At 33.7% G+C, this 24,205-nt stretch overlaps 1 protein-coding gene across 6 annotated transcripts in view; it reads right to left on the bottom strand.

The window, feature by feature from the left end:
* The window catches only part of UBR1 (ubiquitin protein ligase E3 component n-recognin 1), a 68,205-nt gene that overhangs the window by 19,597 nt on the left and 24,403 nt on the right, over positions 1–24,205 (bottom strand). For 4 of the 6 annotated variants that reach the window (XR_015258617.1, XM_086748111.1, XM_086748116.1 and 1 more), the window contains exons 11-31: positions 23,370–23,468; positions 22,525–22,682; positions 21,798–21,897; positions 21,359–21,487; positions 20,383–20,563; positions 19,348–19,409; positions 18,975–19,085; positions 17,965–18,030; positions 17,689–17,790; positions 17,057–17,120; positions 16,520–16,644; positions 15,512–15,564; positions 14,394–14,496; positions 13,833–13,881; positions 11,614–11,768; positions 10,980–11,079; positions 9,148–9,257; positions 7,776–7,865; positions 5,982–6,169; positions 4,644–4,849; positions 1,241–1,334 (exon numbers count right to left, since the gene is read on the bottom strand). Coding sequence is in view for 5 of the 6 variants with exons in the window: in XM_086748111.1 (XP_086604237.1) it covers positions 1,241–1,334; positions 4,644–4,849; positions 5,982–6,169; positions 7,776–7,865; positions 9,148–9,257; positions 10,980–11,079; positions 11,614–11,768; positions 13,833–13,881; positions 14,394–14,496; positions 15,512–15,564; positions 16,520–16,644; positions 17,057–17,120; positions 17,689–17,790; positions 17,965–18,030; positions 18,975–19,085; positions 19,348–19,409; positions 20,383–20,563; positions 21,359–21,487; positions 21,798–21,897; positions 22,525–22,682; positions 23,370–23,468 (2,345 nt within the window). In the remaining variant the exon portion in view is untranslated. The remainder of the gene's footprint in view (positions 1–1,240; positions 1,335–4,643; positions 4,850–5,981; positions 6,170–7,775; positions 7,866–9,147; positions 9,258–10,979; positions 11,080–11,613; positions 11,769–13,832; positions 13,882–14,393; positions 14,497–15,511; positions 15,565–16,519; positions 16,645–17,056; positions 17,121–17,688; positions 17,791–17,964; positions 18,031–18,974; positions 19,086–19,347; positions 19,410–20,382; positions 20,564–21,358; positions 21,488–21,797; positions 21,898–22,524; positions 22,683–23,369; positions 23,469–24,205) is intronic. The other 2 variants (XM_086748113.1, XM_086748115.1) reach the window with 1 other exon arrangement.

Below are 24,205 nucleotides of genomic sequence, written 5' to 3'. Positions count from 1 at the left end.
GTAATAAATAAAAGTCTATACTCAAACCTTCCATGCCATCCCGTATGAGAAGAGCCTGTTCTCCATTTTAATCCCATTTACCCATACAGCAAGTCATCTTTTCTTAAAAAGAGCAAGGGAACTGAGCTCCAATGTTGCACTACTTAGATCTGTGCAGTTGTAGATGAATCTGCCAAGAGCAGATATATTACATCAAGGAACATGTTTCTGTTTTATTTTAAGTGTGTGCACCTACTTAATCTGTCCTGATGTTTTATTGTGGAAAAAAAAATATACACGTATAGAAAAGTAAATGATAAGCACTAGAAGTTTAGTCAGATTTTTTTAAAGTAAAATGGCACAAGTACAAACAACAAACCTCAACAGTTTGTTTATATCATACAACAATATAAACTAGCTTGCAACTGCACAACCCAAGTCTCTATCTGTTGGTAATACTTCAGTGGGATAATTTCTGCTATTATTTAAAACTATTTATCTTGTTTAGACTTACCAGACCTATGTGGAGTTAAATGCAGAGAGCATTAGCTTTACTTTCTGTAATCCTTCAAATGTAGCTGTAACCAGGGTGACTGTACTCTGCAAGCTAAGTAACTTGGTCTTTTAATATTTCAGGTTGCATTCTAATTCAACGCACTTGGTCTAAATTGTGGGTTCCCCCAAACATGGAAAATTTAGTAAAGTTTTTAAGGAGTGTATCAGTTCTTCCCTCTTACTTTTTATTAACAGTTTCTTCACTGATAAGGGAGGGGTGGGGGAGAAATATTGTTAGACTTAACCATTCATATTCTATTCTAAATTCCAGATTCTCCTCCGAAGACTCACTGGAATAAGGCAGTCTCATCCTTTAAGTACTGACCTGGTGATATTTCAGAGTCAAAATACTGCTGCTATAGAAAGTTCACCTGGAAGATTCCTACTGGTTCTCATTGGATTGCTAAAAATAAACCTACTAGATATGGTTTCTTATTCTTACCCTATTGGTTTTATTTGCATAAATCAGTAACTCCTTAGAAATTCTTCTTTGGGTCACAGACAGCACTAAACACTTTTGATGATGATTTTCTTCATCAGCTCAAAACTTCTCTTGTGCCATATTTCATTTTTAGATGACTACAAATAGTTTTGACTCCTTAATTAAATATCCACTTACAGTACTGTGTTTTCAGTGCGCACTTAGATGTTTTGAAAAATAGGTTAATAAAAAAAACATCAAAAGGCTGCAAAGACACATCCTTACTTCTGCCAGCAGGCTGCATGCATCACATGACCACAGCTTCCTGTGTGGGTCCCACAAGGTAAGTCAGGGTGCATGAAGAGAGGATCTAGTGTATCTAGAAAGGCAGAGCAGAAAGAAATTCTTAAAAGAACAATAATGTAACTTCCCATCAGTATAAACAGAAATGAACAACAGTACACACAGAACACACGCTTTCAGATTTTATTCTCCCACAGCTTGCACAGTCACATTGAAATCCCATTTAGCTAGCTTTTCCAGACCCATACTCCAGCAAAATGATCAGAAGATAGAGCCCACTTTAACTACTGAAGGCTTTCCACTAATTATGAAGAAAAAGGATGACAAAATCCAAAAAACATAGTAAATTAGCTAAAGAAAAAAAAAGAAAGGAGTTCTTCAGTACTGGAATAGCTCTGTGGTTGGATTCGCTATCACTGAAGTCTTTAATATATTTGTTATTGTATTTTTAAATGAAAGAAAATTAAACTACTAAGGACAAGAAAGATGAGGCATTTTTCCAACTAATCCCATGTATTTTCAAACCACTGACATAAACAGCATTGTTGAATAACAAAGTTAATTTCACGAGTTTTACTAATCTCACAAAATTATTAACAGGAAAAGCATTATGAAAATGTAAAGGTGTCTTTATGCTGCATATGGACTCAAAGTGAGATTCCATTTTCCCCTTAAAGATATTTAAATAATACTGAAGTGAACAGCAGCAGTCCTCCAAACCTCATCTGGTGGACTGTCTACAATTTTGAATTTGACAAAATTAAAGGGGGGTGGGGGGAGGAATTACAACCCCCCTTTCCCCCAAACCTAGCACCCAAATTGCACTGAAAAAATAATTCTATCTGACAGCAGCTGAAGCTGAAATAAGAAATTGAACCATGGTATGACACTAATTTGACACTATCTGCACTTCTGCTGTGGGAACAAGCATTTTTCCACTTATTTAGATCTTCAAGGAATAAAAGCTCTTACAGGTGAACTTCTAACTGATGAGCTGCAGAGGACCATGCAGTAGAGAGTAAGTGCTATAAATAATAATCAGAAGTGGCTTTAGGAAAAAACTTAATTCCCTTCCTTTTTCAATTACTTCAATAGCCCAACATATCACTCCAGAAAGCTTACAAGTGTATCCAGCTACATAGGATTTAATTTGTACTTCAGAGTACCACAGAAAACAGAAAAAAAATGGATGCAATTAGTATATGGCCTAGATAAAAATTACATATAGGTGGTTCAAAATTGCCATTTTCAGTAGTTCACTGTTAAAAAGAAAAATGGACCAAACAGGATTCTGTAGGACTCTGTCCTGGGTCTAGGATGGTTCAGTACTTGTTAATGACCCAGAGGGGGATACACAAAACATCTTAAGTGAAAACAACTTGGTAAAGGTTTGCAAGCATGACAGAATAGGGTAATACCCTAGAGAAATAAGAAACAATACTGAACTTCCCTCTGCTTTAGAATTCTATCTGGTAACGTACAAGAGTATAATTCTAAACTAAAGCAGGAATAATGAACTGCACAAATACAGAATTTAAAGATATTTGCTAGTCAGTACTGTCATTGAAAAAATAGGACACAGGGTTCATTTTGCTTTATGACCTGACCACGAATCAACAACACCCTGTTATAAAACAGAAAAAAAAAAACAAAAACCAAACCATATTTGAAAATAAGTAGGAGTTTAAACTACAAGTTGTAACATCCTTGCCATGAAAAGCCAACAAACTAGAAAACATGTTGAGAGCGCTTACAGACCTCCAATTTTATTATCTTTCAACACTGCATCCTCATTCCTTATACATTGGTTAATTTGAATAAGTAGGATTTGAAAAAATGATTGACTCAACTTTATAAAAGATATGAGCAGATAAATACAGAATGTATATTGATTAATAAATATTTAATAGATAACAGCGATTTAAATTTCTATCTGTGTTAAATATAATTCAATTTACAGGGAAAACTATAATTTTAATTTCTAATTATTATTTAATATTTATATTAATATATTGTGCTTGGATCAAACTAGTAGTTTTATGATGAGATGTATATCCATCTTGGGGGGATTTCACCTAAACAACGTTTGCCAAGGCTGTGTAGCAAGTAGGACAGAATAAAAAATTTTAACAAATATTAAAATAAATTAGCTTACCTTCTCTTTACTCACAAAACTAGTTATGCTGCTCAAAGTATTAGGATGGCTTACTAAGTTCCTTTCTTGAGAAATCCATTTTTGCTATTCCTTACTGCTTTACTGTCTATTTTTTATATTGTCTTATAAAGTAATAACAGTTACTATCATCCAACATACATCTAAGCTGGATAGAATACTCAAATTTTTAGTACTTTCTCATTTCACTTCTGGTTTTTGGTGATTTTTCACACAAATACTTGTTTGACCTTTTTAGCCTTCTGAAAACTCAACTATCTTCTATGCATTTTAAAAAATAATTAAAGATTATACCAAAAACAACGGTTCTGATAGTACTTTCAGTATTACTTCAATAATTGTCAAGGTGAATACACTGAATTATCTAGATACTGTTTCAACTTTTCTTATTCTATTCTGGACTGTATTTCTCTCTTGTTAAAAGTAACAGCCAATAAGCATCTGACCTTGAATTATTAATAATTTTATTTTTCAAAAAGAGAGCAAAAAAGTCAGTGAGTACTTCAGTTTTCCCTTTTCTGACTATTTTCTTTCTTTCCCTTAAGTAACTGACCAAAATCTCTCTCATGTTTAATCAACTGTTACTTGCAAAAATAATTCTGGTTGGGTTTGTGTTTCCTGCTACCAGTATGCTAGTATGAAACTCTGTTTGTATTATTCTATTATATTCGGTTTTTTCATTCATCAGATTATATCATACGATCCTTGCCTACACATTTCTATCTTTTTATGTTGTTATTACTTCCTGGACATTAAAAAAAAAAAAAAAAAAAAAACAAAACCAAAACCGACCAACCAAACAAAAACCACAAACCCCAAACCCTCCTGAGGCTGCCGTATTGGCCTCTGATAACGTTCGTGTATTTCCTCCATACTGGGAAAGTTTCCTGCTGTATTTGAATAAACAAGAACTGTTACCACTTCTGTATTTTTTCCAGAGTAACCATTCCTACCAAATCTCAAAGTTGTATAAAATCTTGTGAGATTAAAGCATTTTCTGATTTCCCAGGACAAATCAAGATCTTCAAACACTTCTCATCTTTGAGTTTTAAAGCATGGATTTTTAGAACAAGTTAAAAATTTTCACTTTCTTTTTATCAAGTAGGGTAAGCCATTTAACAATCTGATTCAATAGAGCATTTAACTAGGTTCAAATGAGATGAGCTCTAGGTACAGAACTACTTGTAGTCTAAAAGAAGAAAAATTGCATACCCCCTGAGAGTTCAGGAATTCTGCTCCTATTCTGAGTTAAGGCCGTTGATTTCTGGACACAGGCAGATAACACCATGGCAGCACTTTCCAGCTTTACTTCCTGCTCCTCCTGACAAAGAATACAGGTCAGAACTTCTTTCTCAGCAACAGATGGACCTCGTTTGGGACCCAAAGCAATTTTGGAGTAATCAATTGTCGAAGACATGCTGTAAAACCGTAAGTGACACAGATACAAAATAATCGGATGGCTTTTTCTAAACAAACTTATTTTTCAAGGCATCTAAAAATGTCATAAACTGCTAACATTTCTAAAATGCTTTACAAAACCAAATGACCAAACAATGAAGAAACACCCCAGTCCTCACTAAAATGCAGTATTATTTAAAAATAGAAAGCAGAAGCTAGCTAACATAGAATAACACAATGAAATCGACTCATATAGCAGGAAATTCAAGAAGCTGTATTCAATGTATATTGGATTAAACATTTTAATCTTACAGACACATTAAAATTGTTTCCCATTCTTGAAGAAACATACTGAAAATTAATGCCACTACCTTAATTCAATGCTTTGTGACACAATAAGCTTCCATATATTTTAAAATTATTTCTTATTCCAGAGTTCAAAAAATATTTCTAGAACATGATTTACTAAAGATCAAAGCACACAGAAGTGATCTGTATTTTTTTCCCCCAGCAGATCTCTCTATTTTCCTAATTAGTTTTTTGCAGACCCAATTAGACTAAAATTGTGAGTTGCACTAGGTATTGTTGAAGCATCTCTAGAACAGGAGCAATCCATACCAACAAACTTATAACCAATATAAACATCTTCAGCATTAAATTAGACTTAAAAATTAATTAACAGAAATATCAGCAACTTGAGCTAAAAAAAGCATATTTTATTCATTGCTACGTAAACTTAAGGCATATTGGCTTTCAGATTCTTTCCACGTTGAATACTTAAAATTTTCATATAAGGTAGACAGTCACCTCCAAAATTACAGCGTTGTACACTCAGCAGCCTTCTTACGGCATTTTTTCACATGTTAAGCAATGTAAATATCCACCATTTGAAGAAATAATTAATTTTCTTATCGTTTATCTTATGCTGCTCCAAAAAGTGAGTGCACTGTTCTTACATTAGCATACACATACTAGATTACATATAACTCTGTAACAGAAGATGACTTAAAAGTAAATAGACACAAGTTTACTGACTGTGATGACACAACTGTCCCTTGAATGTACTTTCAAAATTTTTTACATAGTATAATGAACTTACACAGCAAGTAAGGAACTCTTCCCATCAGAACTCTGGATGTCTGTTTTTCTTACCTTTCTTCCTCCATAATAGCATCTTCTTTCCCCTGTGCCTCCATTGTGTTTTCGTATAGGAGCTTATGAGTTTCAATAAAATTCCTCTGCAGTGCAGACATCTGGGCCATTATCTTCTGACGGTGCAACCTAGCTGCTTCTGCCTTTCTCTTCCGCTCAGCTTTCTCTTTATCCTGAGTGCTCTGTGTCTTGCAATAAAAGAGAATAAAGAAGTCACGGGCAACAGAGAACATCAAAAAATGAGAAGCATCTTTCCTAAACTATACGCATTCTAACCACTGACAAATTCTTTAACTGACAACATTTTAACAATAAAAAAGTTAACTGCTCTCTGAAAAATGTAAAACTAAAATCTTAAATGTTGACTAGGTTCATTAACCTAGTCAGAAGAAAGAGATTTTGAGAGGTCCACAAAAGGTCACGAGTACAATCCCTTGCCCAAAGACAGGATCAATAATAACTGATCTATTTTAATTAGGTGCTTGTCTATTCTTAAGAAACTTTAGTGAGGTGAACATCACAAGACTCCCCCAATCTTTTGTTATTCTACCCATAAGCAAAACCTCTATTGAGTATTTAATATCACCCTTACAGGAATATAAGAAAAATTTATCTTGAATTATCTATGAACAACAAAGCAAACAGATTATTCCTACATTTTTGTGGCAGCATTTTATGCATCTGAGGACTGTATTTTCCCCTACTCTTCTTTACAGTAGACTAGAAAATCATTCTTCTTCCAGTATTTCCCTCATCTATCATGTTTTCAAAAACTATAAACAAAGTATTTATATGCTTTGGAAATGCAGAATTCAAAAAACACAGGTACACTTAATTAAACCATATTAGAAACTAATTCCTCTTATTCTGTTTCTAAAGGCACAAATTTAACACGACACACATTGCTCCCATTCATGATACGATTACGTTTTGAGAAAACAAAAGAACGACAAATTGCTCCACAAGTAGTGGAACTGTAAGAGTCTCATTTCTTACTGACTTTTGTATTTTGTTCTCTTACCTTACCAGATATCACATGACATCTTTCTCAAAAAAGAAACACAGCATATGCTGTGGTAAGTTTAGAGTTATGTGTGCAACAACTAGCCAAGAGATTGTTTGGCAGTAAGCTGTTGCCAAACAGAATGTGTAAGAGCAAACTGGCCTGTCTTTGCACGCTGTCTAACAGTAATCAAATTTTTATTTTCTATTCAACTGCCAATTAAAAAAAAAAACAAAACAAAACCCAACAAACTCATGGGACTGCACTAATTTTCAAAATCTCCATTTCAGTGTGTCATTTGACCACTGGATTCAGAAGTTATTTTGAGGGAAGGCAGTAGAGACTGATACACAGACAGAATAATCACCTAAGCCTGATGCCTTTATACAACCAAGGCAAAGTGGTAGGTCACAAATTACATGACATCATTTTAAGTGGATTTGTATTTCTAATTATTGCACAATGACAACGTAATAGAAAAGGTGGTTAAATCAAAGATAAGAAATGGAGAAATGAACACAAATTTCTTCTTCATCCCCCTCAGTTGTTTCATTTAACTTGGAAGTACAACCAAAACCACATCAGCTGCTGATAATTCTATGAAACATGCTTAGAATAAATTTATTAAAAATGTTAATCTTGGAACATAAATCCTATTTGTAGGCAATATATGAGAAATTAATATTTTAAAAATTATCATTTTAGGTAACAATACATTTAGGCATCTTTTTGAAAACAGCCATTCAAAACATTAAATACAGGGCTTCCATTGAACATTTGTTTATTTTTACCTCATCACCTTTTGTAGCTTCTGAGCCTGATGTAGCTGCTACTGTTGTCAAACTAGATTTTTCTCTCAATCTTTTCACTGTGTCAAACATCTAGGAATAGAGATTTAGATGTTAAAAATAAAATGCAACGTGGCTCTTATTACAATACAGACAGGATAAAAGCTCCTGATATTTAGTTTTATGTTATTTTCAGATTTTCAAATGGATGAAACCAACTGTTATACTCCTAAACAACAAAAACATTTAACTGAGACCATGTGCGCACTCCTGTAACACTGCTGTGTCTGTAGCTTAAGTCTGATGAGCACTGCTCAGTATGAAGGAAAGTAAATTCTTCCAAATTTTCCAATCTTCTAGCACTAACACTGCTAAGCAGCTGAAGCATCTGTACATCAGAAGAATGAGCAGAGACTGCTAGATTGTTTCAAGTAGGTGAGATGTGGATCATCCCATGGAAATAGTCACTAAAATAATAATACAAAAGTCTATACATCTGCAACAGAAAGCTTTCCAGCATATACCAAATTAGTTAAAACTAAGGCTTCAATTGTCATTTACTACTTTCTGCAGCTATCTTTACTTTTAATAAGCATCTTGAAGTTTTGATAATATTAAATATTCTGTATTTATTATGCACATGATTAACAAGTTAAATACACTTTTTAAAGTACATTTTTACTTTTGCTCTTAGAATTTCAGAAGGGTAACTTCTCAAAATAAAATCTTTCAAACTTGCCTCCCTAATGTACCAGGACAATCAATTTTAGTAGCTGAGGAGAGCTTTGAAACCCTACTATGGATTCTTACCCTCTTTTCCAAAAGCACTGTCTTCTATGTTTGCCACTTAAAACAAAAAGGCACCTAAAACAAGAAGCCCAAAATGGAACAAGTATTCCTGCTAAGCAGAACCAGCAGTCTCCTATGTTAGAGGAATCGTCACAGCTCTAGAAGTTGTTCCCATCTCTTACTGGGTAATGGCAGGGAGTTGGATGGAAAAATTGCACAGATGAAATGTACAATGTGGCCATGAGCCAGATCTGTATGACTCAAGTCTTAATACAAGCAGCCTCTAAAATGCTTTCCCAATTAATAAACTACTACTTATCATTTGCTGTTATTTCACAACAGAAATACAAAGAATAAAGCTTATATATAAAAATGTCACTACTGGAATGAGTTATCTAAGCAAAAATTCACGAAATACTTGAAAGTAGCAATAGCAAGTACAATGACTTGTAAGTCTTAATAGATTAAGCTTCTCAGGAAATCGTTGCACCTAAAAATGCTAAGTTATATGTAAGAATTATAATGTCTTTCATAAAAGCTTTCCAAATTACTAAAATAAGATCATACTTATCTCCCCCTTGTGTACCTGCAGTATCCAATTGACTGTGTCTTTCAGTGCCTCTAACTGAGGAACTCTCTTTAATTTTTCCAGAAGCATTAACACACTCATAGCATTCAAGGCTGAGCTTCCCATTCCTTTGCAAAGCAGAGAAAAATAGAGAACCATGAGTCTTAAGAAAAAAAACCCCTCAATGTTTTAATGTATTTACAACCATTTACAACCTACATATACCTTAAAATACCGCTAATTACATAACACACATACATGAACAAAATATGTGTAGTTATGTTTCTGTTTTAATTTCATCTGTTTATTCCAGTTAAATGTAGCCTATTTTTTCCCCCATGTAGATCAATAATTTTTGCTACTCTTAAGAGCATAAGTACAGATGAAAACAGAATTGCCTTTCACTTCCAGGAGGAGTAGTAAAGCTCCTACAGCTTATGTGAATTTGCTAACAGCTCAGCGTATACACATTTATTTCTATCACAAAAACTATTATAATTACAGTAATTATTTGCTTCCTCACACCTTGGGATCAGTTCATAATGTTCTAGGCCATTCTCTAACACAAGCATGCTTTAAACTTGAGACCATTCTCTTCATTTACACTTCTTCTGCAGCACTTTCAATTTGAAATTAATTTGCATGTTTTCAGGAGTGAGACAAATACATTACAAAAGTAGGTTTTTTTAATAATTTCTCAATAAGAGCTTTCTTACAAAAACACTGATTATTTTTGCATCCCTCATGTATAAAAGGAATTTTGTTTTTTTCTCATTATGCAAAACTAAAGCTGGAAAAGAATTCTCTTATGTCTCAATTGTGGTTACTTTTAGTGTATTCCTATAGTTGACATGAAGCTTCGTGAACAGAAATACATTCAGCGCGATGATAATACTTGTCCTTGCTCAACAATAAGGAAAAAAAAAAAGTGAAGTGGGAGTGTTTTCCAAACTCAGTGACATTTCTTTACACAACATTTTTTAAAAACTAAATAAAGGCAGTCCAGCAGCTTTATGTACTACTTTATTTATGCAGGAGGTATTTAAAAGACATGATGTGGTGCTTAGGAACATGGTTTAGTGGTGGACTTGGCAGCGCTAGGTTAACAGTTGGACTCAATCTTAAACAATTCTACGATTCTATATATGTTTCATCTCTCAAGCGACAATTATGTTTAGCTTGATAATGGAATCTTTTAAAATTTATTCTTACACAGTGAAGTAGAAACTCTATATTAGATGGAATATTATTTAGAAAATGTAGATTCCAACTCCCACTCACTAGCCTTGAATTTAAGATTAGGAAGTACTCTATAGGGATTCGGAAAAGTAAAGAAAACTAACAAAAACACACTTTATAGCCACTAAGTTTTGCTTCTATTATCACTACAATAGTAAAAGACTAACTTGCAGGTAAATCAATTGGGAGTACAAAAGACAGACATTTCACTTAAATCCACTGTCATTTTTCAAGGAATTCTTAGTTTGCATTTCAATGATATTCTTGTGAAGGAAGAACCATTTTCAGTTATCTAATACTAGTACTACTTTTCCATTTCTTTCCCAGGCAAAGAAGCACATCACCTCTTCAACATACCTGGCAACTGGGAACAAAGGAAGCTAGTCCAAATTTGGTTTTATTTATTTATTTATTTAAAAAAAAAGAGAGAGAAAAAAGAAAAAAAAAAAAAAAAAGAAAAAGAAAAAAGGCTACCCAACAGGGTTTAATTCTATAGCAAAAGTAAATCCTTTCTGACTAAAATCACTGAATACTTTTTTCTAGTTTATTTTTGTCCTTATAAAATCAAGTTAGTCTAATTCACTCTGTACTCTAAAGAAAATGAAACATACGTGTTGCTTTGTGATAAAAATCAAATGTTACTTCTTCTTCTGGAGACTTCTGTAACTGCTGCTTCTCTTCTAGTAACCCTAAAGAAAGGAGATGAAGCACCTAAAAAAAGAGAAAAGTAGTAAATCTCAATCATTGTTAGAGGTCTGGAAAACTGACATATAAAATAAGGATGTTTAATACAGTTCTGTACTATATGCTGATTATATCCATGATAGAACATAGAAATGAGAAAAAGTGCAGAGATTGTACATGGAAAGTGAAATAGCAATGCACAATATAATTTTCCTGCATATTATTTGCACTAAACTTAATAAAATTGCACACATATAAATTAGTAACATATTAGTAACATATAAGTCTTGTCATTTTGCTGATACAAATCTATGAACATTTGTTTAATTCCATAATCCAAAGATTAGCAGGCAATGCAAGGCAATTAAATAACGTATGCACTCTGATTTGCAAAACCACTTAATTCAACCAGTCTCTAAACTCAGGTCCTAAGCCTATAAATATTTAAAAATAAATAAATAAATTTAAAATAAAAACAAACCCACAAAAAAAACCCAAACAAAATGGTTAACATTGTCAACACAGGAGTGACCACAGGAAGAAGACCAAAGCTAACCATACCATTTGGATCATAGCTTCAGTCCACAAGTGGGTTTCTAGTTCTACTGCTCTCTGAAGAATGGTCCGCAGTATGTGCATCATAACGTCACAGTTCAGAATCCTCACTACATTGCTGAATGCAGGACTAAATTCTGGAGGAGGAGGAGGCGGCAATGCTAGAAAACAGATGTGCAAATATATTAACAAACTGGCATCTCAAAGATTGCAGGCAAAAAGTAGTGAGCACAAACACACTAATTCCAGTAAAACAAATGGACCTTTAAATTAACAAAACCATGCTCAAACACAATTTTTCACCTAAGTCAGCTTTTATCTTTGCCAAAACTAAGTACTTTTAGTAAGTTATTTTATAAAAAAAAATGCAAACAAAGCTAAACAATCAATCACAAATACTTAGTTGTATCTGTAAATGCAAATCTTTAATACTTTGCACTGCCTTATCATTTATGTATCACTAATAAACATAGTTTGTGTGTTCTGCATTAGATTTAAGTAGTTAAACAAGAGCGAACAGTGGATCTTCCAGCTGAATACCTTAATCTTTACTTCCTTTACTTAATGTGAGGAGTATCTCACATTACAGTGTCCCATGCCTAGTATGGCTGGAGCTCTAAATTCTTCCTGCTACTGTGGTATTCCAATCATTTCTAGCTATGTACATCTTCTGAGCTAATACTGAAACCATGTGATGTGGTGCCCCACCCAGAAGCCACCTGGAATCTTGGCATCTACGAACAGCAGCTCAATTAATGCTGCAGCCTTTTCCTACCAGGAAGCATTGACCTAAGTCTTCTTTTGGTACCTGGATGCCTAATTTCATAAAACTTCTATGAATGCAGTGTCTCTGAAACCATCAGTCTTTTGACAATTTAGACTGAATGAATGATAAAAAGTTACTGACGAACACAACACAGCCACATAAAAGCATATGTATTAAGTATCTGCAAGAAGATGGGTAGCCTCAGGGGAATACACATCAATGTAAACAGTTATCTTTGTATTTTGGAACTGTATTGTCTGAGTACATGAATGTGAGTTTCTGACAAATACATCTAAATATCTGCATTTTTTCAAAGTTCTACAAAATAAACATCCCTGCTAACATTTTAAGTCACTAAAGTGAACAGGGTGGGCGGATATTAAGGCAGTACTATTGAAAAATTTGTCAACTGTACAAAACAAACAGTGGAGGAAGAAACCAAAAGTAATCCAAAGGGTTGGTTTTTTTTCCTGATTATTTTCCAGCTGTCATAATCTTCTGAGTGACTTACAACTGAAGGAAATTATATTTTTTCAAAGAGAATATGATTTTTGATTAAATTGTGTCCCTCCTGAATGACAATGTAAATTTTTTCTTTTTCAGTTCCAGTTTTTCAACTGAAAGGAACCCAAAGCTAATAAGTTTACTGTGAATGAATTTTAACCATCTTATGTATGAAATGCTGTAGTGCTCCTGACTGTAAAAAAAAATTAAAATATGCTTTAGAGTAGGAAGTAAAGATTAAGGTATTCAACTGGAAGGGCAATCTGGGAAGATAATATCTGTTGCAACTCACAAAAGGAGATGATACTTGATTTTATTTAATTGTTCATTGTACTTATTCATTCAGCTTACAAAGTCTTCCTCAAGTCAACTCAATTAACGCTTGTGACTCAAATGGGTAAAAGTAAAATCAGAAGGGAAATAACGTTCGTGTTATATCAACAGAAACACGAGGTTTTATTGTTATATGTATTTGCAGCTTCTAAAAAAATATATTTTTTTTAATTTATAAAGCTTAAATCTCAAGCCACTTACAGAAAGGATATGAGCACTAGTTCCTGCAGCAACATTCTCTACCTGGCATTATTATGTCTCAACTTTGTGCTAGAGAAACTGGTCATAAAAAAAACAACTTTCGCCTCCTGGCTACTCCACCATAAAAACTCCAAGTTGCTCATTTCAGCAATTAGTACTATGCCATGTTTATTTGTCTGCATGGAAATTAAACTAAAAATTTCAAAACTCCTATCTCTGTGTTAAAAAAAAAAAAAAAAAAAAAAAAAAAGGAAAAAAGAGAGAAGTCAGGTGCTAATTACAATTACTACAAATTACAACAATTTTAACAGACTCATCCATGATTAAGTCACATGACATCTCCAAAAGCTCATTTTATATGCACAACTACATACACTACTGAATTATCACATTTTGTTGAGTCATCAGTTTCAAATTCTACCTTCATCTCTGTTTTCTTGTTTTCTTCTTTTCTTTTGTGTATGTTCAGCCTATAGGAAAAGGAGTGTTTTATCAGCATTACTACAGAAGTACGCAATGAAACAATGAGAAACCCGAAACTAGAAATGTGGCAAGATACATAGTCAATACTTGGTCGTGTAACTAGAGTCTTATGTGAAATCTGTTTACAATATTGCATTTTGCACTTCAATTTGTAGTAGAGATTAAGTAATTGGACACACTCACTTCCTCAAATAAGAGTTACAAAAGCAATGTTTAGAGTTTTCCAGTTCAAAGATAATTCTTATCCTGTTTTATTCTTAGCACTAACAGTTAAGAGAGTTAAGACATAAGTCATCATTGAGAAAATACTAAAGTAAACCATACCATGGCAATTTGTATTAACAATCTTAACTTCATCAGTTTAGTTTTAAAGTTAGCTGCATATACTCTTTACTGAATCAGTTTCCTTAGATTCCACTAATTCCTCTGATTCAGCAAACATACATTGATAAGTAGGTACTATTTTTTAACCTTTGAGAGTGAATCTTGCACTGCTTACCTTGCTGTGCTGGGTCTTAGTATAGTGATAAAAGAACATATTGAACTCCTTCAAGCATTCATCTTTCAGTTCATAGACTCCATGGCCAGACACACCGGGTTTCCTTATAGAGAAATATTTTATGACATACAGATTTAAAATGTATGTTCAGCATAACTTTGAATGTAAACAAACCAGTAACATAATTTATTTTCTAAGGAAATGCTAATAAGAAGCGGAATAGTGATGGCTTCATTAACTTATAAAGAGCATAGAGTGAGTACAGTTATCAGTCTTTAATTTTCAAGACTGTTTACTACTGTAAATCCTACCCAGTAGCAAAATATTTCTAGTCTATAGCATCTACAGCACACCATATAGCCTCTGACAGGTAAATTATTTTTAACTTTATGGCTTAGATTTTCAGACATTGCATACTATTGTATAAAATTCATTACTTTCTTTAGCCAAGGTACAAAATCAGTAATACAAACAGTTACTGTCCAGTCAGTGAGATTTTTTTTGCCCTTTGGGAAAAGGGCAGCATTCCTATAGCTGCCCTTGATTAAACATAAACAAGCAAGTCAGATTGTTTTAGTATATCTTATTTAAAATTTAATTAAAATTACAAAACATTTTCTTGACAAAAATAGCATTCATTTGAACTAGTTTTTCTCAATTGCTACAATTGATTTTTCTATACTTGCATTCACATGTTTCAAAACAAAATTACTCCCATCTGAAATTACAGCAAATTAGCAACTAAATAACATCTAAAGCAAAGATTAGGTTGTGATTGTCAAAGGTACAGTGAGTTGTTACAGTTCCCAACCATCTTTGAAACAAAAATAACTTTTGAAGATCCACTTCAAAAGGACTCCACTCTACCAGGACTTGAGATTACTAAACGCCTGCAACTCCTCCAACTGACCTTGAAGTAAGAAGGCAAAAGGAGAGAAGCAGCAGCTTCGGATATTCCACACACTTTTCTTTCCTATGCATATTTGAAAGCGTATATATTTCAAGACAGTAAAATATTAGCTGAACAGGGACTGTGCAGTACAGCTCATTTAACCCACATAATCTAAATTATTTTATTTCATGTTCAAGTTACTTACAAAACAATATTAAGGACTTACTTAAATGTGGCCACTTTATCAATTACATTCTCCAAGCCAGTTTCATTGTTCTCCTGGTAAAAAATTTAGTTTGGGATAAATATATGATTCAAATATCTTCAGTATTACGCTAGGTGTAACAAAAATAGACATAGAGATTTAGATCAATTCCTTAATTCATGAATTAATATATTTTGCCCACTGTTATTCAGAAAGCAGATATTCATAACTGACAAGTTACAAGGAAGTACCAGAGACAGATAATACTTGCATTAAATAATGTAAAATTTTATTTATAACAGAGCTGATCTCCATAAACAGAGCAGTGCCTTACTCAATCTCAATGGAGGGAAAAACAGAGTTTTAGTCTCTTAAAACAGTGAATGCGGATCATCTGTTGTTGGTTTCTGATAATATTCCAGGCTATTTAATTTACAATAAAACTGAAGGTTTTTTTTTTGCATTGATTGCCAGCCCTGAAAACTTGCACAGGCTGTAAAAATCTAATCCACATTCCTCTCTTTTGCTTGAATTTTCAACAGTTGGAATAGAATGACAGGGTAATCTATGCTTTCGAATAGACCTGTACAATACTTGACTTCCAATGGATCTGCACAGGTTTAAGTGATCAAAATTACAAGATCAAATTTATTGATGGCACACAGGGCAGAAGGGAATCCAGGTGCATGGTCCTACAAGGCCGAAAGAGAAAATAATTTAAAAACTTTTCTTTCTGTATCTAGGAGAGCTACAGCTAAATACTCTAAAAAATTCCACTTCTTCATCAAAAATCATAATCCCCACACAAGCCTTTTCAGATTAGACCACACTTGAATCCATTACATTTACCTTTACATCAGTAAAGAGTGTCAGCCCCTTTGTCATGCTATTTTGTAACTATGAAACCAATATTTGAGCTTTATATGAGAAATAAAATGCTTCCATATAAAGATATAGAAGCTAAAGAAGAAAAAGACATAGAACAAGAAAAAGTAAATCAAGTAAAAAAGTAAATAAGCCAGGACTCACGTTTTCAGGCAAGGACTTAGTAATTGCACTATGAGCCATTGGTTCAATACATAACAGGTGGATGATTTCTCTCATGATAACATCTTCTTTTGTCACATTGCTCACTCCAGGCACATATCTTTCCCCTACCAGAACGAATCAAAAGCAGAAGAACGGCAAATACAACAGTTATAGCGCAATTTTGAATTTTGCACAGAGGTAATGCTATCACTGGGATATTTCATAGTAAAAGTTTGCATTTACCAGAAACCTATCCCAGGTGTCTGAGAGGAAAAATGCTTTTTTTAGCCTGTCTTCCTAACAAAATGGGCAGAGATGGAGTTTCTCTTCACTCTTTAATAGTCAATTATGAAGTTATCCAACAGCTTTTTTTACCATGCAACTCCTACTGCTTCTGGTTGACAAATACTTGTGTTAGTGAACCATCTGTATAAAACAGGCATTCTCCAGTATCCTCTCCAACCATCTATGTTAAAGAAAGTAATCAAGTCTGTTTTGTCAAAATGTACTACAACAATAGAGAGAAATGAAACTTACCCACAACATAGATGAGAATCTGTAGCATCTCTTCTATTAACACGTTATATTGTTTGATCAAATCCTACAAGAATTAGAGAAATAATTTTTCAAAAAACAAGCAGGAAAATCTGTCAAATGACACAGAGCTTAGCCTTCAAATACACTACTTCGCTGAAGCACTGTACTGTAAGAAGAAATTCCCATTCTAACAAGCTGGAAAAAATTCCTGTGCTTGTAGAGAAGATATTACACTGCACCTGAAGTGCGAGATTCACATGCAGGAAAAGAAAAAACAGCTAAAAATGTATCCCAAATGAAGGATTATATGACAGTTCAAGCCTCAAGAAGTAGCACAACAATCCAAGAAACTTCCAGCCAAAATAAGAACATATAATATGGCTCAAGAGAAATAGAAATTCTATAGAGAAGTAATTTTCGTGGATTTTGGTAGATGCCCTATGAAATAAAGGTCAAAGAGGGCAAAACCTGTTTACTAACTTTGAGTAAGCCTGTACAAATTCTGAAAACAAAATCATTTATGTAACCACTAGGTCCTGTGTTGACTGACTTTTAGTTTGGTCATAAAAATGCAGTTAACAACAGTAGCTAGTTTTTCTTGTTAGTGTTCCATAAAACCACTTGCCACTTACCTGATCTTTGGTGGGCTTAATCTTTTTAAAAGCATCAGCAAGCTCGTATCTCTGTAGCATCAGCAGGAGGAACTGGTTTGGATCCATAAGAGATGCACCTATCTATCAAAAAAACCAAACTAACATGAACATCAGTTACTATTACAGTTCTTTATCACTTATGAAAAATACTCTTCTAACAGGAATGTTTTTAAAAATCATACAAATTTAACTAAAATTAAAAGAAATCCACGAAAATTTTGTGAGTCAAGCAAGCAATGACTCAAAACATTATACCTGGAGCATGATGATGTCTTTATCATACATCTCTTCTCTGCATTTAACATCTTGATAATAGAATACCTGAGAAATAGGAAAACAAAATTTAAGTACAGAAGTAGAGTAATGCACTGTCAAATGTGCAGCAGTTAATGGCTGAGGTTTTTTAAAAACTGTACAGCACCTTTGAGTAAGCTAAAGTCCTGTGTTTCTTTCAAAACAACCATGTACTTTGACGGAAGTGAAAAAATGTTTTTTCACCTATTCAGAGGAAGTGTATGCCATACTTCTTCATACCTCATCCAAGACAACACAATTCTAATGGCTGCTACTGAGTAAAGTCAAAACATCCTTCTCCTATCCCAGTTCTCAGAGACAATTCCGCAGAGGGCTACAAATATTAACTTTGATCTCATCAAATGGTCTTGTGAAAGGTAAACACAGAAAATTTCTACCAAAGGGAAAAAAAAAAAATAAAAAATGAAGCCAAAGCAGGCAAAACACAAGTACTTAAGGGTAGACTCTTTCTTTTACCTTTACTCTTCCAACAAAAAAAAAAAGCCCACAAGTGTTATAAAATGTTTGCATTATCCACTTATATGGCACTTAAAAGTTTAGTATGATTAAAATAGTTTAACTTTTGCATATAATAATTGCCATGCACTAAGATATTCTTCTAACATTTTATGTTATTAGCAACAGTACTAACAGTACGTATGCAGTGATTTCTTTATCAGATCTGAAAGTAGTTTACAATAGACAGCAGCAAGTTTAATATCATTTCAAAGAGTCAGAAACAGTCATAAGACAGATGAAAATACTTGTCTAATACTGGGAGACAAGCCATTGATTAAGCTGGAAATAAAACCCAGTCATCTAAATTCCCACCCAGAAACCTTTCTATTCAGTGTAGGAGCAACCCACATGACCTCCTTCAACACTGCATGAAACCACCACTGGGAGCATTACTGAGAAATACTTGCATACACCATTAGGACCAACTCAGTACTGAATACTGTAGGGAGTACCTGGCTTATCAAGGAGAGTCCATTCCTTCTCCACATCTCTGCAGCAACCTGAGCAACCAAGACAAGACATCGTAAAGGATATTCTACTAGCAGCTCCACTTGAAATTCTTCCTGGAATTTAAAAAATAAACAACAAAAATAAACAAAACGAACAAACAAAAGTATCAAGCAAGATTAAGTCTGAGAGTGATTTCAAAAGTGTAAGTCCTAACAAACAAAGACATGTTGACAGCTGCAAAATAACTTGTGTGTCTGTCATGAAAGTTACACGATATAATTTTAGGTTTTTTCCTTCCCAGAGTAGAAGACACAAGAAGTGTTTGAAGAGGGGGAAAAAAAAAAAAAAAAAAAATTAAAAAAAGTAAAATCTTACAGGAGAAACAAACTCATGCAATCTTGAGATGGTTCCAGTCTTGCTTAATCGTACATGAAGACCTACAAAGCCAATAGGGAAAAAAAAAAATTACAAAATAAATCAAAATCAGTAAAGTTTCTCCTCCAACCCATTATAAATGTTAGCCAAATCATCTACAACTCAGAGGACTATGGAAAAAAGTCAAAGTTCATTTAGTAAAGTTTTGTTGTTTTGTTTTTTTTTTTTAAGATAGAAGATCTACTGCACTGTCATAACAGTTCTTACCAGTCTTGCAATCCATTATTTTATTAATAAATCCCTTCATTTAATTAATTCATTAAAATTATTTAAATTGAGATGCTAAATAGTATTCACAAAATTTTAATTTCATGTTACTAATAACTGAATTTCAAGATTACAAGGCTTAAGAGATGGTATCTTGGTATGAAGTAAAGTGATAAAGAACTTGCAGCTTAATGATAGCATATAATTTCATTTCTATTCTAGAGAAAGTGGCAATCACCCACTGCTGTGGTCCTTTGTATTCTGACTGGAAATACGTCCTAGCATACTGCAAACATATATCTTTTGGAAGGAGCATTTCAACAGTCCTAAGATACATGTGGCTGGAAAATAAATATTCATTATTGCTGTGTTTCAAATTTATTTAGGCAAAACAGGCAGAAATAGAAACAGAACCACATAAATTCGAATAGTCCAGAGAAAACTGAAGATATCATTAAAACATGAAACTTCTTCTTGCCTGACTTTCTTATCTCTCTCCTGTTTTAAAAAAAATGTCCTCCACCCTCCACGGTGAATGTTTTTTTCTTTTGAGGGGAGAAAAAAAAACAAAAACAAAAAACCACAAACAACCCAACTTTCCCTTAGTGGGACATTCGGGCAACAGGGTTGCCTGATCATGAGAATGTCAGAAAGTCAGAGAGTGACTGATCTGTGAAGCATTTGGTCTAAATGTTTTCTAGAACAAAGAAATAGAGATGGATGATAAACCTAATTCAAAGAGCAATGAAAACAAAACACACCACCTACCAGCAAGAGTCCTAGACAGTGGTAAATGTATGCTGACAGGATCTGCAGACACTCTGTAAGGTCTGCTCTCCAGAGTATGACCGCACAAGTGAAACACTGTCTTTTCCCGTGAGCGACCATTTGTACTACACCTCATCACAGCTTTATGACATTCGCTGTAGGCCTTGAGCAACAGCTCTTCCTAAAATTTAAAATAAATGCATAGTGTTATATTTTAAAACCATATGCACTAAAATTCCTCACTTTTTTTTTCCTGACAGCATAAACAGTTACTAAAAATCCACAATATAATTACTACTCTGTTTCTTAATACAGGGAAGTACTGGACAGGAGCAGTGGAACATCCACATAAGCTGAGAATATGCTTCTGTTCAAAAAAGCTGCTCTGTCAAATGCTTTAAAATCTATGTGCTTATTTAAGCTACAATATTTTAATATTTTGGACAGTTGACATCCCAATTTGGATCAAGAACCTCCTGAACTGCTGTAGTTCTTCCCCTCCCTACTGAAAAGAGACACTCATTTCAAAATATCTTTAAGGAATTTTACAATTTCCTCCCTTCCCCTAGCACAGAAGTGAGCTCCAGCGCTGATTAAGACTACTTACAATGCAATTACCCAATTAGTGCAAAGTTTCCGCAGTCTACTTTTGCAATTAAAAAATTAACATCATGTGCTTCAAAAACCTTAAAACTTGACACTGATATCATGAATGTAATTCTCAAAATTTTGAATTATAAGAAGTATTTTCTCTTTATGATTTGCCTGTGCATCTTTATCAGCTAGATAAAGGGATCTTCTGAGATCCCTTCTCTCTGTATCTTAGCACAGATTAATTCTTTCAGACTCATTTTTTTTTGTGGAGATCTGTATTGAACAATAGTGAGTTTTTTTAAAAAGCTGCTATTTAAAAAAGCACTTGAAAATATTCACAAAAAGCATGCATGTAAGAACCCCAGACAACTGATATACTTACATCACAGGCACACCACTCCTGGAACATCAAAAGAATGTTCTTGAGCTGCATTTGTATAGCAATAGCTGCTTCCCAGTCAGGGTCCACCTCAATGTGCTGACCAATCTGTCTTTTTATCTCCTCCATTCCCTGAAACAGAGATGCCACAAAATACTCAAGCTAAATCAGTGATCACAGTCTTTAACACAACACAAAATCCCATAAGTAAGTGGTAAAGTATAGGTTGCTTAGATACACGTAGGTAAAATTGACGAATATTACTTCTATAGAGTAAACATTACGTTTTCACACATCCCCAGGACACGGTATTGAAGAATTTACCATCTTAATTGCATATTTATATCCACAATACTGCTACAGACAAAGAGATGAGTAAACAAAAGTGCTGTAATATCTTTAGAAAAGTGTACTAGAAGGAAATTATTTAGATGTGTTGTACCTGCATGCAAGTTAGAATCCTTAGGAAAGAAATAAATCCTTCTAAAAATCGCTCCCTTAGACGGTCTGTCCATAACGTAGGCTTGCTGACTAAGACATACCTATCATCAAAGAAAACATTATCATCTTTTGTTCAAACTTCTCTTCTGCTTATGCTTGTATTTAAGGTGTTCTTTGTATTAAAATTATCAACTACATCATCACATTACATCACCCTTCCTATCCCAAACTCCTCTTAACATTTTCACCAAACACTAGAGTTGCTTGGTGCTACTCCATGATTTGAAATTAATATACATATTTTTAACTCCAAGGTATTTGAAGTGGTTTGCTTTTACATTATTCAGTTTATTAGAGCAATTTGGGACCTGTAAGAGTGGAAAATGCTATGCAGATGAGGATTAGACAGCTTTCCCAGAACGATAATGAATAGAAGCTAAATTTCCTATACTGTCTTATAGTAGATATATTTTTTTTATTAATGTAATTGTTACATGGAACTATATAAATAAAAAACATCAGAAGTTGTCTTTACAGAATATAATTTTGGTATTAGAAAAATTTAAGTTTCTATCGAAAAACAATACATTAAAGTTTCATGTGTGTTTTTGAGGGATTTGGTTTTGGGTTTGTTTTTAAAGCAGTTTTATCACCAGATTCCTGAACTGAAATCTCATCCTACTGCCAATTTTCTAAGAATTTCTCAAGCTTCTCAGCTTTACACTTACCTGAGGTCATATATTACTGCATATACCCGGTTCAGTTTGTCCTGACTGTAACCTTGGAAGTTGAATTTGTCATTTTTGTCTAGGTACTCTGGAAGCACTTCTAGGAGTGTCTCTGTAATGGTGGTGATCACGTTTTGCTCTTCAATAAGATGTCGGGCCTGCAAGAAGAAAATTAAAAATTTTTCTTCCTATTTTTTTTTTTTGAAAAGAACTGTCAAAATAATTTTTCCTTTGAATCTAGGTCTTTTGATTATGAATTATTTTAAGCATTTGTAATGAGGCCAAGCTGCAAAAACTCCCATAGTATTTCTTATGTATGAACACAATTTCTATCACGTTAGCATGTTTGTTCACTCTGACAACTTCAATGTAACAGACATGCTATTTTTTTTCTAGCAAGATCATGCAGAAAAGGACTTTTACATCAGCATTTCAGGCAAGAAACAGAAAACCTTTAAAACCTACAGGCATACTTTCCCCCTTCACAGGATTTAACGTATTTCACCCCTATAAAATGACACTTAACCATTCTTTTGCCCTCTTCCCTCAAGTCTTTAATGTTACGTAAGAAGGTAAATGTGAACAGTAAATTAACACAGAAAGTCAACGCAGAGAATGCTGCTGCCTAAAATTTTCTTATTTGCATTCCCTCTACCTTCCGCAATGAATTCTCACAGAAACTCAAGCTCCTGCTTTCATACTGGCCTTAACAAATCTCAAAAACATTCATTTTCAACTCAGCAATGCATAAAGACTCTCTGCCAAATACAGCAGTCTGCAAAGATGGTACTGCTAGGAATTCTCAAATTCATTTGATGCATCTAGCTGAGACAGGCTGTACATACCAGAGTAGGTACGGTGAACATCTGAACTGAGAGCGCTGTCACGGAGAGAACTCTGTCATGATCATCACTGATGTATTCTTTTTGCAATGTCTTGTAATACTAGGAAAAGAGAATATTGAGGAAATTTAATAAATAAAAAGTGTTAATTTAAAAGTTTTTTTATTTGCAAGAGTTACATCTCAATGTCCTTCTTCCTTTCTAATAAAAGCAGTTCACACAACAAAAACCACACAATGTCCTCAATGCATCAAAGCAATTAAGTATGTGCCCCACTGCCTTAATACTGAAGACAGGCACAAATTTAACTGTTCTGCCAGATTGGAACTCAAATATTTTTTCTCCTACAACCAATCTGCCCCACAAAAAGAAATTAAGTATCTGAAAAAAAAGGGTCAATAAAGACATTAACTTATTATAAAACAAGTCTTCCTCCTGCAGTGAACTGCATGGATAGTTATTTGACAGTTGTTTATAAAATGTGTACAATGAGTAATGTAAGTCTTTGGTTGCTTTGTTTCAATCCAGAGAAAACCATGAAGTGTCAGTCACCTTTACCAGGATTAAAAGTCTCACTCTAAACCAAAAAACATTTGGTTTTATGTTTTAGATAGAATAGTTAAGAAATACACAATTTTTACAAAGAAAGGCCAGTTTCAGTTGCAGTTTACCTGCCATTTCAAGAGATACATAGAATACTGACAACACTGCATTCAAAATGAGCATGTATACCTACATGATTACAAGAAACAAATCAATAACATTGGAATTAATACACTCTGTAAAGGCTGAGCTAGTTGTTGAAGCTCTGCTTGTTGAAAATTCTTTATTTTTATTGA

This window comes from Chlamydotis macqueenii, chromosome 5 (assembly GCF_036417535.1).
Source record: "Chlamydotis macqueenii isolate bChlMac1 chromosome 5, bChlMac1.mat, whole genome shotgun sequence".
In the NCBI taxonomy this organism is placed as follows: Eukaryota; Metazoa; Chordata; class Aves; order Otidiformes; family Otididae; genus Chlamydotis; species Chlamydotis macqueenii.
This window is presented reverse-complemented; position numbering and strand designations above follow the sequence as displayed.